This window comes from Hippocampus zosterae, chromosome 7 (genome assembly GCF_025434085.1).
Source record: "Hippocampus zosterae strain Florida chromosome 7, ASM2543408v3, whole genome shotgun sequence".
Lineage (NCBI taxonomy): Eukaryota > Metazoa > Chordata > Actinopteri > Syngnathiformes > Syngnathidae > Hippocampus > Hippocampus zosterae.
In genome coordinates, this window is record NC_067457.1 from 2,360,907 (window position 1) to 2,374,847 (window position 13,941).

Here is a 13,941-nt window from a genome sequence, read left to right on the forward strand (position 1 = left end):
ATAAGGAGCCTCCAGGTTCTAAAGGGCACTGTGACGTGCGTCACATGACACGGAGGCCAACCCCCGCCGGAGTGATGCTATCTTCTAATCTCAACTTTCATAATGACGGCTGTTGGTTTCTGATTCATAGCTGCAACCTTTCGATTGCGTGCCGATAGATCGTGACCTAAAATAACTTCCCATCGGCGACTCCGATGGGTTACGCTCATTTTATCACCCGAAGCGACTTGGGCGGGAATGGACCAGATTTCTTTTTTTTTGGGGGGTGTCCAAAAGTGAACGCCGCGTTATTCCAGAGTTTGTCTTGAGCGAATCACATTGTCGCTGAGGCCTCCAAAGACACACTTTGCGGTGTTAATTTTGGACTTCTGAATCCTATGTGGCTTCCAAACCAAGCAAAAATAAATAAATTTTAAAAAATACGGTCTACCACTCCCTCGGATAGGAAAAGAAACTGCCACTTGGGAACCTGCCGCAGAACTCGCCCCAATTTTGTTTCCAGACCCCGTCATTACAGAGAGAGCAGGATATCGCCCGCGAGGTGCCGAGATTCAAACCGCGGGGACGCGCGCGCCAAAAAAATCCAATACATCCGTCACCGCTGGGGCTGGGCTCTGCTCGCCTCGTTGCGGCAAAACAAACGCCATTGTTCAGCGGAGGAGACGCGGCGAAAAGCTGTCGGCCGCCGTGTACCGTGCGATCATTATTCCAATCAAACAAGTCATTCCGGGGTGACCGAATTGCATCACCTTCCGCCTCAAAAGTGCCAAACCGTTGTTGGTGGGCTGGCCCATTCCCCTCACTCTCGCTCTCTCTTGTCGATTAGTCAAGTTAGTCAATCCCCGCCGGGTGGACGGCGAGGGTCGCGGTGGCCCACACAAGTCACTTGATGCAATCTGACCCCCCTCCACGCAAGGAGGACAATTGACAATTCACTCAATGCGGCGAGTCAATTTGGGAAGTGACCTACACCTGATGCGGCGCACTGAGTTGAACACGTTGACGAGGTGGAGCCGAAAGGAAATAATGACTGGATTTTGGGCCTCAAAATGAGCACACCGTTCGGTGTTTCTAGCAATGCACAACGGCGAATTTGTGTCCTGCGGATACGAAAAATAACATTTTGGGACATGCTTGCGGCCCCGCGCAGGTCAAGGGTGATAACGCCCCCCCCCAAAAAATCTAATTGGAAGTTTAAATAAGGCATTGGTGAAAATGGCGCTAAAGAAAGCTAATCAAACCAATTATTAAAAATAATAACCCACAGCAAGTACGCTTCGCAATTTGTCGCCGTTGTGTTTTTGGAGCCGTATTAGCGACGCCATAGCCCATTACCTTCATTATAATGCTTGGCAGGGCCCACATGTTAGGGGTGGGGGGGGTGCCATGTGTGGCCACAACAAGCTGTTCACATGAAATGTTATCTCGAGCGGTACACAAGTTGACAGCTGTCTCTTTACAAGAGACGCATTATTATTGTGAAAATAGGTTTCCAAACATCTGCTTTAGGAGCCAACATTTAATTTACTCTTAATCTGCTTTTCCACTGGAATTTGCTCATCAACCTCCGAGGGTGGAGGGATTTATAAAAAAAAAAAAAAAAGTGCTATTTTATTTATTAGCCTTTCGCATTTTCAAATCATGGCGCAAATTTTTTTTTCCTGTCTTTTAACGTGCAAATCCTGCCATAATCCGTCGATGAGCAGATGAATTTATTGCGCCAGGCGTGCGCCGACAAATCTCCGCTTACCTTTGGCATGCGGCTACGCGTCCGTACGTACTCAGATCGCCTCATTAGTGCCCTCGCACTGTTTTTTTTTTTCTTTACACAATTGCACATAACTCCTCAGAGCTTATCCCGCTTCAATTAAAAGTTTAATGAGTAGATTAAAAAATACACAGGCTGGAGTTTTATCGCCATTTAGGATACAGCAACGCCAATTTCCAACAGGAACTCCCTGCAGAGTGAACGCGCCAGATATCAATTATTAGCATGAATAAAAATACATTGTCGAAGTGTATCAATGAGAATGGACAGATGGATAATTGGTGAGAAATTAGTTTTATTTTGACAATTATAATGTCACGGCATGACCACATCTTTGACCCGATCCCATGCTGCAAACTAGGTCAACCAAATTTTAAAAAATAAAAATAAAAAAGACTTTTATGCATTTTCTATGGATTCATTTTGATGTGGTTTGATTGACGATGAAATTTGTGAAAAATGCATTTTGGGGGTCTGGAATGAGGAGAGATTAAGCTGCAGTGGCGCTGCTCGGAGAGAGAACAATGACCAACAGTTGTCACAAGGCGCGTGTGGTGGTCAGAAAAAAGGGTCCCCCCTCCCCTCCACTCCCTTTCTTTGTCAACGACAAGCATGTCAAGCACCGGTGCCCTTTGACCCTTTCCCAAACTTTGCGCACAATCCGCCGGCGGCAGACCAGCACAGCGAGACTTCAACACCTGCGGGAAAAGTGAGTTGGCCAACCTCGCTCTATTCCCGCTCTGCTTTTTGTGGAGCCATCGGGGTGGGTGGGGGGGGGGGGTCATTGTTTAGACATCTAACCAGGAACTGTCACCGCTCTCATTGCCCCGCCATTAGGAGCAATTATGCACTCCATTCAGTTGGCTTTTGTGAGAGTGACCCCGCAGCACAACTCCACTGCCGCTAAACCCCTCCCCCCGCCACCCAGCTTGTCCCCCACCCTCCGACTCCCTCCTCTCCACTTGCACTCGTTTCCCGCTTTCTTGTACTTTCCCTCCCACTTTACGACTTTCCCCCCTGTGAATGAACTTGAATTTTAACCACGAGCAACTCTCCAAAAAATCCCCGGGGGGGTTTTGTGAGTAGGCTTGTCCCGATTCCGACCCACACGATCGAAAATCGGGGATTGAACACTGATCGGTATCAGCCGAAAAGATCGGATTTGTAAATGATTCAAGAACAAAATATTTTAGTTCATTACTGCTGATATATAGCCATAAACAGACCATCATCTTAGGTTACTTTTACCCCCCCCCAAAAAAAATTAAGATAATTGAGACAATTTTGATGCGGTTGTTAATTTCTCAGTCATTGCATTGCAGAGGTTTTGAATCATGACAACATAATGGCGGGTACTTCAATCAAGTGGCTCAGACTCAGACTGCGGTGCAAAAATAAAAATTAAAAAAAAAATGTGGTCGGAACATCGCTCTTTAATAGTCACCTATCCGCTTTGGAGAACAAAAGGAAAAGCCATCGTTGGCACTTGTGACACTTGCGTTCAAGTAGCTGAACTTGAACGTGACACCACGAGGAAGCCTCCAAATCGCTGCCAACGGATTTATTCATCTTCTATCCACTTTGGAGAGGAAATCAATGGGCATTTACGGACGTTTGATTGCGTTCGTGACGCCCGAGATACTTCCGAGTTTGTGCGAACGTACTTGAATTTACCCGCTAGCGCGCTCTCCGAGCCGCCGCAGGTCGATCCACTCGTCCGCCATTTAGGTCTTTGCTGATGAGCTGATCATTTTGACTCAGCTGTGTTAGAGGAGGGGAAACATGGAAAGCCCGCGAAATGAAAGCCCTCGAGGGCCGCAGGCTTGACACCTGTGCTAGGAGAACAAATGAGTCTGGCATTTGTGGCCCGTGTTTGCACTTGAGGCCGAACCGCGGTGACAAGCATTTTGATGGTTATCCATCGGACTCCAAAGCCCTCTTCGCAGCTTCTCGGACGCCGAGGTTGCTCTCGAGGCAAACGGGAGGCGTGGCATTTCGGCGAAAATAAGAAGGCCTGCTTGCGCTCCAGCCATTTATTTTATTTAATTTTTTAAATATGTCAACTTTTTTACCGCAGATTCGAGAGATGGAAGAAGGAAAACGGGTTAACGTAAACGCACGTGGATTTAAGAGCCGGATGGGGCCTGTATTCAACACGATGACAAAAGTTGGCGTTTCGGATGCACGGTGCTATCTTTGTGTGCTGCTGCCACGACGGCTATAGAAATGCACGGGAGAAAGAGCAAGTGAGCGCGGGAGGGAGGGAGGGAGTGAATAAGAGAGAGGGGAGTGCGACGACGGGAGGGAAGGTTGGGAGTGCGGCTACAAAAAAAAAGGGGGGGGGTTACACTAAAAGGGGGGTTGGGGTTACTCGCGCACAGCTGCCAAACGAATGCCTTTGTGAAAGCCTGTCGACATAAAACTAAAAATATGTCAAGATGTTAAAACAATAGTGTCAATAAAGTTCATTTTAAGAAGAAAAAAAAATATCCAAGCTCGACGTGACTGCAGCTGAAGCGCCTCACCGCCGCCGCCGCCATTTTGCTCAACACTCCCTTCGCACCAGTTAAAAATTTGATGGGAAACACATCCACATTTTTTTATTTTTAAATGTTTCAGATGGTGACAGCTCAGCCTGCCAACATCCTCCGATTTAGACAATTAAGCCCTGCTACCAGAGATGATGGGAGCAGGGGGGGTAAGGGGGGTAAAAAAAAACAAACACACATCCTCTCAGTAAATATTTACGGCTAAAATCTTTCCCATTCATTCGCCAGGCACCGACAAAACCTTACTGTACTGCCTCTCCAAAGTCCCCCCCCCCCCACACGCCCCCCCCCCTCCCGCGCTTCTACATCTGCGATTCATTGACTTCACAATTTACCACATGTCGAGCCGGGGAGAGGTCGAGCCTCCACGTGAATCACGGCGCAAATATGCGAGTGATTTATTGTTCTGTAAAAAAAAAAATAATAATAATAAAAGTGAAAGAAAAAAAAAAGAAAAACCTCTCACTCTCTCTTTGCTCGCAGAGCGTGAACAATTACATTTCGGACTAATTAAGCCGAGAGAATGCGAGGCCGATAATGTATCGCAGGCCCCGTGTTTTAGTGCGCCAAACTTCCTAACCCCCCGCCCCCCCGCAGTCGCTTAAAGTTAACTCGGCAAATCCAAAACAGATTTTACGAGTCGTGGAGGGGAAGAAAAAAAAATCTGGAAGCTTCCACTGCCACACTTTTTTTTTTTCTCTCAACAAAAATGATTTGCAAGACAAAAGGGCCCAGCAACGTTGCGCGGTTTTGACGCCCAGTAGCCCCCAGCCCAACTCCCTGCTCCCCTGCAGACACCAATTAGACGCCATTAGCATGTAAAGCCAATTTGATAAGGTGTAGCCCCCTCCCACGTTCCACCCCCCAAAACACGCGTGCACACACACACACACACAATCCTTTAAATCCTCATCTTTGGCCCAAAAAGGAAAAAAAAAAAAAGAAATCCATTTACAGGAGGACGAACACACGTAATCCATACGATGACGCATTGTTGTGCTGACAATGCCGCCATGTTGAGCCGAGATACCGTCGCTCAGCGCGCCAATTAGAACGGATACAAAAGGATGCCGTCGCTGCACGTTTCTTGGGACAATAAAAGCCACATGTATTATTGAAATGAAGAAAAGAAAAAGAAGCGGAGTGTGTTTAAATTGTTTTTTTTTTAATGAACTATTGTTTCAGTCTGAAGTGGGGGGGAGGGCAATATTACATCCAGATGAATACAATCCCTTGGCCAAAATTCTAAATAATGAGGCCATGGGGTGGGCCAACGTGGAAGGATGGAGGGCATTTACCTGTTTTGGTGGGATGTAAGCCCACACTGAACCAGTGTTTAAAAGAAAAAAAGGAAACGAGAGGCCAAGCGCAGCCCAGCGAGTCTTTGTGCCGGCTTTAAGGAAAAGTCCGAGCTGAGCGGACGTCTGCCGAGTGAACAGAGAGTGGGGGGAGGGGGGGCTGCTTTTTAAAGCCTGGACACGTGTCAAAATTATACTCAATTGGCGGCCTCTTTGGAACTCGGCGGCGCTTGGCGAAACGGATTCCCGCCAGAGGTCACATAAATGATGTTAACCCTCCCTGCCGTTCTGTTAAAAAAAAAAAAAAAAACACCATTGCCTCCAAATCCAAATCAAAGCCTTGTTTTTTTTTTCCCTCTCCGTCATCATCGCGAGTTGCCACGTAACAGACAGCTAATCAATGTCCAGGTGAATTATTAATGGCGGCTTTAAGTCGAATACATTGATATTAGAGACACCAACCACTTCAAAGACGCTAATGGCTTAGACACAGCGGGAGAGGATGTTGGGGTGGGGTGGGGGGGTTTATTTACAGACCATCCACACGCTGAAGGAAGTCCAACTGCGGACATTTTGCGGGTTTTTAGGGCCCCACCTTGATGAAATGTAAGAAAATATTATCGCCTTACAAGTAGCAAAGCTTCCCCACCACAAATGACTCGCAATGAGTCCGTGCACACAAAACACACAAAGAAAAACATAAATAAAGCAAGAAGTAGCAATTAAATGTTACTGTTATAGTAAATGTTGTTTGTTAAATTTTTAAGCGTAATTAAGGTCTGCCCTTTTGGAGTTCAAGTGATGTGTGTTATCCGGGAATGGAAGCTACTTTTTAGATGAAGTGAGGAAAGTCTTAACTCTGAAAATTCAGATGTTGAATGATGCATTTAAATCGGCGAAAATCTGGATCAAGAAATTGAAGACGATGCTCATTTATTTGTGGATCACAATTATAAAAAGATGACGCCGAGGTGGAATCGAAAGAGCAAAGTGCAAAGCGTCGTCACACGACTCCTTGTACGAGGAAGTGCTTTCCACTGATGTGTGTGTGTGTGTCAGTTTTAATGAGACTAAATGATGGACGGCAAAAGACATGAATAAAAAAGGGAGATGGGTATAGTCCTGTTTACCTTTTCAATGACATAATACAGGAATAGACGCCTCAAAAATTTACAGCGGCGCACAATATTTTCTCCCTTATCCAACGTATTCCTTTTCAGGGTGTGCACAATAGAGAATGGAGGAGATAAATATGAGGCGTTGAGCTTGTACTGAAAAAGGGGGTGAGGGGTGTATTGCGGCTTGGAGGGTTCCAATTTCCGACATGCCTCGCTTACGCCTTAACCTTGTAAAATGAGATGACAGGCCCTAAAGTGCTTGACTCGTAATTGCAAACATTTAAAATAATATAAGGGGAGTATGTAAAAAGGGAGGAAATTGGGGGTGGGGGAGGGTTAACGGCGCTTAAGGCTCGCCCTTGGCCCAGTGGGAATCTGCGAGTTGCATAATTAAAACACCAGCTAAATAAATAACCTGAATTTATTGATGAACTTGGAATTTTAATTTCATGACGAGGTGCGCTGCACCCCAGAAAATAACATGGCAATAATCCTACAAATGAAAACAATCGAATGTGTGGACGTTCTTCCTGCTTTTTTTTTTGACACATGCAAATAGCAGCACACTTCTAGCTCATTTGCATATTTGATTGGGGGCAGCTTTCACATTGTTGAGAAGGGAAAAGAGGGCATTTTTGATGAGGGCTGAGCAAATACTACATAAATGCATTATTCATGACTTAAAGAAATCCCAATTAAGCAATATAATTTGTTATAATAACAATAATAATAAATAAGAATTGTTGTGATCGAAAATTGAACTATGCACGCACACACACACACACACACACTTGGCCTGCCACAAAAAGCCCCTTTTTCATTAGCCACTTAGCATGCTAGCAGCGACGACAGCCAGGACTCGGGAGCCGCTCCAACTGTACACTTCACGGACAGTGGCAAAAAGTCGACTATTGATACACTGTCTACTTTTGTCCCCCCCTTCGCGAGACGCCGGTGACAGGGTTTGCGCGTGTCGTGTCGCGTCGTTACAGGAAAGACAACAAAAAGGGTGAACTTACTGTGCGCGCTGTGGGAGAAAGTGATCCGTTGGGGAGGTAGGGGCTGGTGAGATCGGGGATCATAATAAACGGGTAGCCCGGGTACGGTGGGCTCTTGAACAGCCCTCCATCTTGCCTCTTCGCTGCTAACATGGCGGGACCGGAGTTGTGGTTTTGGCGGAAAGAACACAGAAAAGAAAGGGCCAAAAGTTGTTTTGTTTTTTGAACAATAAATGAAAAAGACACAAACGGGGCGGGCGTGTGTGTGCTGTGTGGAGTTTCAAATGGAAGCCAGACTCACCCTCCTCTAAACTTTCTCGCGTTTTGTCTCTGAAAGTTTCAGACCGAGGCGGAGGCCGTCTCTCCGCCTTGAGAGACGTTGGAGTGGGGAGACAAAAAAAGAAAGAAAGAAAAAAATAACTATGAAACACGGGCATTGCGTGAGCGGGACACCCAGGCCGAACTTTGCCTGCGAGTTGGCCGCCTCGCGAGCCGCCGCCGCCGGCCACTCGGCTCGGAGTTGTCCGGGGGGTGGCGTTGTGGAGGGGCTGCCGAGCTCCCAACTTACCTCCGAGTCAGACGAGCTGTTCTGATTTGTTTCCGACTCGTTGACGAGCGACGACTTGACGTCCGCTAAATCCCTTTCGGCCGACGAGTTCTCCGAGGTTTTCTCCTCCTGCTCCCCTTCGTCTTTGAAGGAAATCATTTCATCGTTGGCGCCCAGGTCGTCCCCTCCACCGCCGTTCAGTTGCGGCATTTTCGCTCCGCTTTTTCCCCCCACGAGCTTCACTGAAGGCGGCTAGCTTGCTGCTGCTGCTCTCGTTAGTGGTGGTGGGGGGTGGGGGGAAGTCCTCCAAAAGGAGAAACTTTTTGTATATATTTTTAAAGGACCCCTCACCGTCGAAAAAAAGTGCCACTTTGCGAGACTTCGGGGGTGTCGTAGGTGGCGTTGCCCCCCTCCAGTAGAAAAAAAAAACACGCGCACGCACACGCACACACAGCGTGTGGCGTTCGCGGTCCCCACTGAAAAAAAGTCCCCAAAAGAAAAAGAAGGGGACCCTTGCCGGAAACGGGGAAGCCGGTGAAGGAGCCGCGGTGCTCGGATTGAGAGAGTTGAAGTTGGTCGGAGTGGTTTTCAGTTCAAAGGCGGCGCTGATTGACAGATAGAGAGGGATGGAAATAGAGAGAGTCTGGATTCGGGATTATTGACAGGGAGAAACACACAAGAAACTAATGAGATTCAAACAGGGAGGGACTTGAAGTGACGTTTTCATAAATCGGAAAAAAAAGAAAAGGAGGAGGAGAGAGGGAGGAAGGAAGCCGGCTCTGTCGGAGCATGCGAGGTAGGACAGTGAAGGCAACACTGCAGGAAAAAAAGACACCAAGGAGTTGTTGCATGCATGAAAAAAATGAAATAAAAGCACACATGGGCGGGCTGAAACGAGAACTAGCTTCACCATTCCCTCACATCTATTTACATTTTTAAATATTTCACAATATTCCTCTCCTCAAAGGCCATCTTGCGGGGAAAAAAAGCACAAACCCTTGTTTGGTCTGCAGTGATCTATTTTTCATCATATTAGGTAATATTTCCCCACATTTTTTTTGTGCACTCGGGCCTGCGTGACAGGTGAGCTGTCCTGTGGGACTAATCAGAATTCCTCGTGGCTGCTCAAAATCTCTTTTTAAATTCCATTTTGTACTGTCATCCTCAGCACGCAGGGGGAAATTGTTTGTAAATGAGATTGTGGAAAGAAAAAAAGAATTGTTTCTACATGTAAACGTGAATTATAATGTAGACATACAGTACATGTATATATATAATTGAGAGTGGGTAGAACAAATGTCTATTTGCTTTCTATTTTGGGGGTAAATGATGATGATTATTATTTATTTAAAATCATCTTCCAACCTTTTCTTTGAGACAAAAAGACAATTGATCGACATGTAAAAAGAGATCACAATGTGTCAAATAAATTCTTTTTAAACCGAGTCTGAAAAATAAATACTCCATCATGTGGACTTGTTTGAGCTGTTTCTTGTTGTTGTTTTTTTTAAATAAAATTATTGGATTTTTACCACCATCTTTAAGATATTAAAGATATTAAGATAAAGGATATCTTATCTTATCTTATCTTATATTTATTCTCAAGACATTTTTCATGTGAACCCAGATCAGAATAAAAGAATAAAATTAACTCATGTTAATGAGATGATGAAACATTGCTCACATAAGGTGTTTTTCCATTATGGGGATAGGGTGTCAAATGATGAGCTTTTTTATTTATCTCTTTTTTTTTAATGTACAGAATCCTTATTTTCAAAAAGGTTAACAAAAGACACACAATGCTGTACTAGTAGCTTACCTGTAATGTAAACAAAAGGAGGAAGAATCATTTTCCCTTTCCAGGGGCTCTGTGTGTGTGTGTGTGTGTGTGTGTGATATCAATCGGTGATGAGCGCCGCTTCCACTATCTCCTCGTTTCAGAACATGCCATCTCTCTTTGGAGCCGTGGTTTAATGGAACTGTGAGCAAATTCACAATGAATTTCACATGGACGACACACACAAATGACACAATTATGAACACGGCATTGGCAATTCCAACATTCCAGCCAATTACATGGGGAGGCAGCTTACACACACATACACTCACACACACACACACACATTCCCTGAGCTCATGGGCAGAGCCCCCACTTTCCAGACCAAAGCAGACGAGCGGCGAGCAGTTGTCGCTTCGGATCACGACGATCCATCGTGGCTGTCATTGTGAGCTCGATTTTCACCATTTGAACAAATACGCGTATTTGTTGCTGTAAAAGTGTACAAAGGGCTAATTATGCATTGAAGCACCACCCCTTTTGTGGCAAATATTGCCATTTAACAAAAGACGGATCAATTGTCACGCGCTAATCCCCAAGGCTAAATCGTTAACAAATGGGACCAAACCAAAACCTGATTTGTGAACCTCGCAAAGAAGTACACAGGCGAGGTTCCGCAGGGCTCACCACTTGAGCCCTTTTTTTTTTTGACGGAATTCAATCAATGACTGTTAAAGTCCTTGGCATGGCTGTACGAAAACTAGTAAAGATGTTTCCAAATCAAGGGCGCACGGCCAAAGAATGTGAGTTGTTGTTAACACCTGTGTGATTGATGTCGATTTTCACCGCGCCGCAAGTCGCCAAGACGGCTGCTACTCACCCCCAAAGCATGATGGTCACTGGAAAATGTATGAGGTTTTTCAACCGCAGACGCGAGAGTGGCCAAATATTGCAAGAAATATGAGACGGCTGGTGATAAAGTCCAGCTCAATGCTTGTCATCACGAAAGGAAAAAAAAGAAAGCACTTCCTGTTGCCACCCAACAAGTCCAACGTTTTGACCGAGGGGGACCCCCTCCCCCATGTTTTAATAGGGACAGAATGTCCTTTAAAAGGCCGGGTGGGGAGCATCTTGTCGAAGGGTCTTCCTCAAACAGGAAGCAGGAGGTCTGCTTTGTGACACAAGCAAAAGAGGTAAAAGGGTTCTTCAACAATTACATTCCAAGCCTTTGAGGGACTAAAAAAAAAACAACAACAACACAAATTGCCTCTTTTGAGGGGGTTGGACACATACCCCCTTGCCCAAAAAAATCTCATCAAATTTTTGTAAGCTCCTTACAACGATTGTATTGAAGGGCTACCGTTGCCTCTACCAAAATTTGGCCAACTCGAAATTTCTCACATGCAGCTTCCCCCAAAGTCTATTGCGTTGTCGAATTTCGTCAAAATTCAAGTCCTGTTATGACATGATTTTGATTTGAAGCAGCCATTTTGCATTCGACAAGCAAATTCAGCCAATCGCGTGGGTGGAGCACGGCAACAAAATGTGATCACGATTTTGAGGATTAGCCATCAAGTGGTTGCTTAAATCCAATGTTGAATTTTTTTCACTCAAAATAAACACACTGTGCAAAAAAAAAAAAAATTCTTCTCCGATTTCAACGAGACGCCGCCGCTCATTTTGCTCATTTTGCAGCTGTTGCAGGTGATTTTCTTCCACTGCCGACGAGTCTGGCAAACGCTGAAGAATCTTGTCAAATCTTTTCCCTTTTGAAACGCCACGCACTTATTAATGAGGGCCACAATGGCGGCTGACCTTGAGTCAAACGCCGGCAAAAACGAGAGCAACGTGTGCCGTTCATTAGCCGGAGGGATGGCAGACTGGGTGGGGGGGGGGCTATTGTGCTCGCCACAATGCAAAGTCAAAAAGGACGGCAAGCGTCATCAAGGTTGCGGTGGCGACGGATTTGTGCGAGCATATTGTGCTAAGCGGCGCGCGCTAAACTACAGTCAATGTATTCATCAGAATGTTTAGCAAGTAGCAGTCCTCACAAATTTCGCAGCAAAGCGTGAGACTCCCGTACGCAAGCAGCCGTCTTTTGTTTGAAATTTCAGACGCCATTTGTTTGACCTATCGATTATCTCTCAGGTCTTGCCAAAACGCCAATCGTTAGGTGCCGCAAATAAACACTCGTAGACGAGCGCGCCTCGCCGACACTCCAGCGGAGTTTCGGGGCTGCGGCCCTTGCGGTCTTCCTCGGTCCTAATTTGAGAAAACGAACGCGGCAAAATCAATGGGCCTCAAGTTTTGCATCCGAAGGGTCTTCTTCGTCTTGCGCAACAATCAATGCGCTGCACATCGCTGCAGGATTTGGCCAGATGAATTTCAATGAACGCGGCGGCGCTAATGACTTTTGCCTGTGATGAAAAATGAATATTCCGGGCCACGGGACGACGTATTGTCTCGGCGTCACTGAGGTAAAGGCCTGGAGCTGCTGGATCACGAGTTTCTCCTGCTCAACTTTTCAGAACGCACGCGAGTCCGTCGCCCAGGAAAGATCTTATCAAACTTTGGACGACAATTAGCACCGTCGGATGCAACATCAAACAACAATTCTGAAAAAGAAGATTTCACAGCACTGCACATGCACTCGCATGTGTAAAAAAATGGCCATTTGCGTGAAATTCAAAATTGCACAAAGTAAATTTTTTTCACTGCGAGAAATTTGACTTTGACCCCCCTCCCCACACCCCCAACTCCTCTTTGTTCTTTCTGCTTATTAGCCGCCTCGCAAACTCGTCATTGGATCACAGGCAAAACGAATTGCCGCCATCTCCTCAGGGCTTTCATTTGGACCATTACGAACACCTCGGCATCTTTTAGATTTATAAAAAAAAAAAAACTCTCCTTTTATTTTATAATACCCGACACGCATCTCCTAAAAGCTTGAAGAAGACAAAGATTGGATTTGCATCCCCATACAAGTGTCGTTTTCAATTGATTAGCAAGCGGCTATTGATGTGGCGCAAATGGATGTTTTCCCCTCTGTTCTTAAGGGCGCCTAATAGAAGGGGGCGGGCAACCTGCAATGGCGGAGGTGGGGGTGGGGGTGCACTTTGCTACTTTGATGTTCAGTAGGGCGGAGGCAAAAAAAAAAAAACTTCTTTGTCGGACTGTGTTTGGTCAATAACGACGAAAGGCAAAGATGGAACCGACGGACAATGTTCTGGAGCCTCTCTCAATTTGTGCAACACATTCCAACGTGACCTACACGTGCACGCGCACACACGCGTGCGCACAAAAATTGGAACTGAAGCCGCCCCCCCCAATCCCCAATAACACAACAGGTGGTTACGAGAGTGGCACAATGGCAACTGGAAGCAACAACAAATGGAAACAATTACCTGCAATCTAATAAAAAAAAATAATAATAATAATGTAAAAGAGGTTCGTATATATTCATTCATCCGAGACAAAAGTGTAAAGGAATAGAAAATGAAATTGCCCATTTATATATTGTACGTGTTAATATGTTTCTGCAGCTGTCCTCCATGGACAATGATGTCTTCCAAGATTGGAAGACATCATTGTCAACGGAAAATAATTACATACTTAAATAATTAAATAACAGTCTAAAAAAAAAGTCATAAGAATACAACCAACCAGAAAAAAAACAAAAGGAGAAATAAAATAAAAGTCAGGAAAGATGACCTAAAAATTAAAATAATAAACAACAAAAATTAAATAAAAATAACATAATTACATTTTTTTTTTAATTCAAAAACTTGAAATAATACAATCAAACCAATTTTTAAACTACGTAATTAAGCACAAAAATAACAAAAAAAAAAACAAGTCCCCCTACATAATCAACAAATTCATAAAA

The 13,941-nt window shown here is 45.2% G+C and overlaps 1 protein-coding gene across 35 annotated transcripts in view; it reads right to left on the reverse strand.

Annotated features, from left to right (window-relative positions):
* tcf7l2 (transcription factor 7 like 2) overlaps positions 1 to 8,979 on the reverse strand; it is a 76,475-nt gene extending 67,496 nt beyond the window's left edge. For 5 of the 35 annotated variants that reach the window (XM_052070829.1, XM_052070825.1, XM_052070810.1 and 2 more), the window contains exons 1-3: positions 8,300 to 8,974; positions 8,033 to 8,099; positions 7,753 to 7,877 (exon numbers count right to left, since the gene is read on the reverse strand). In XM_052070829.1, the coding sequence (XP_051926789.1) occupies positions 7,753 to 7,877; positions 8,033 to 8,099; positions 8,300 to 8,488 (381 nt within the window). In that variant the 5' untranslated portion in view covers positions 8,489 to 8,974. Of the gene's footprint in view, positions 1 to 7,752; positions 7,878 to 8,032; positions 8,100 to 8,299 lie in introns of all 35 variants that reach the window. The other 30 variants (XM_052070821.1, XM_052070815.1, XM_052070813.1 and 27 more) reach the window with 12 other exon arrangements.
* Positions 8,980 to 13,941: the final 4,962 nt, after the last annotated feature.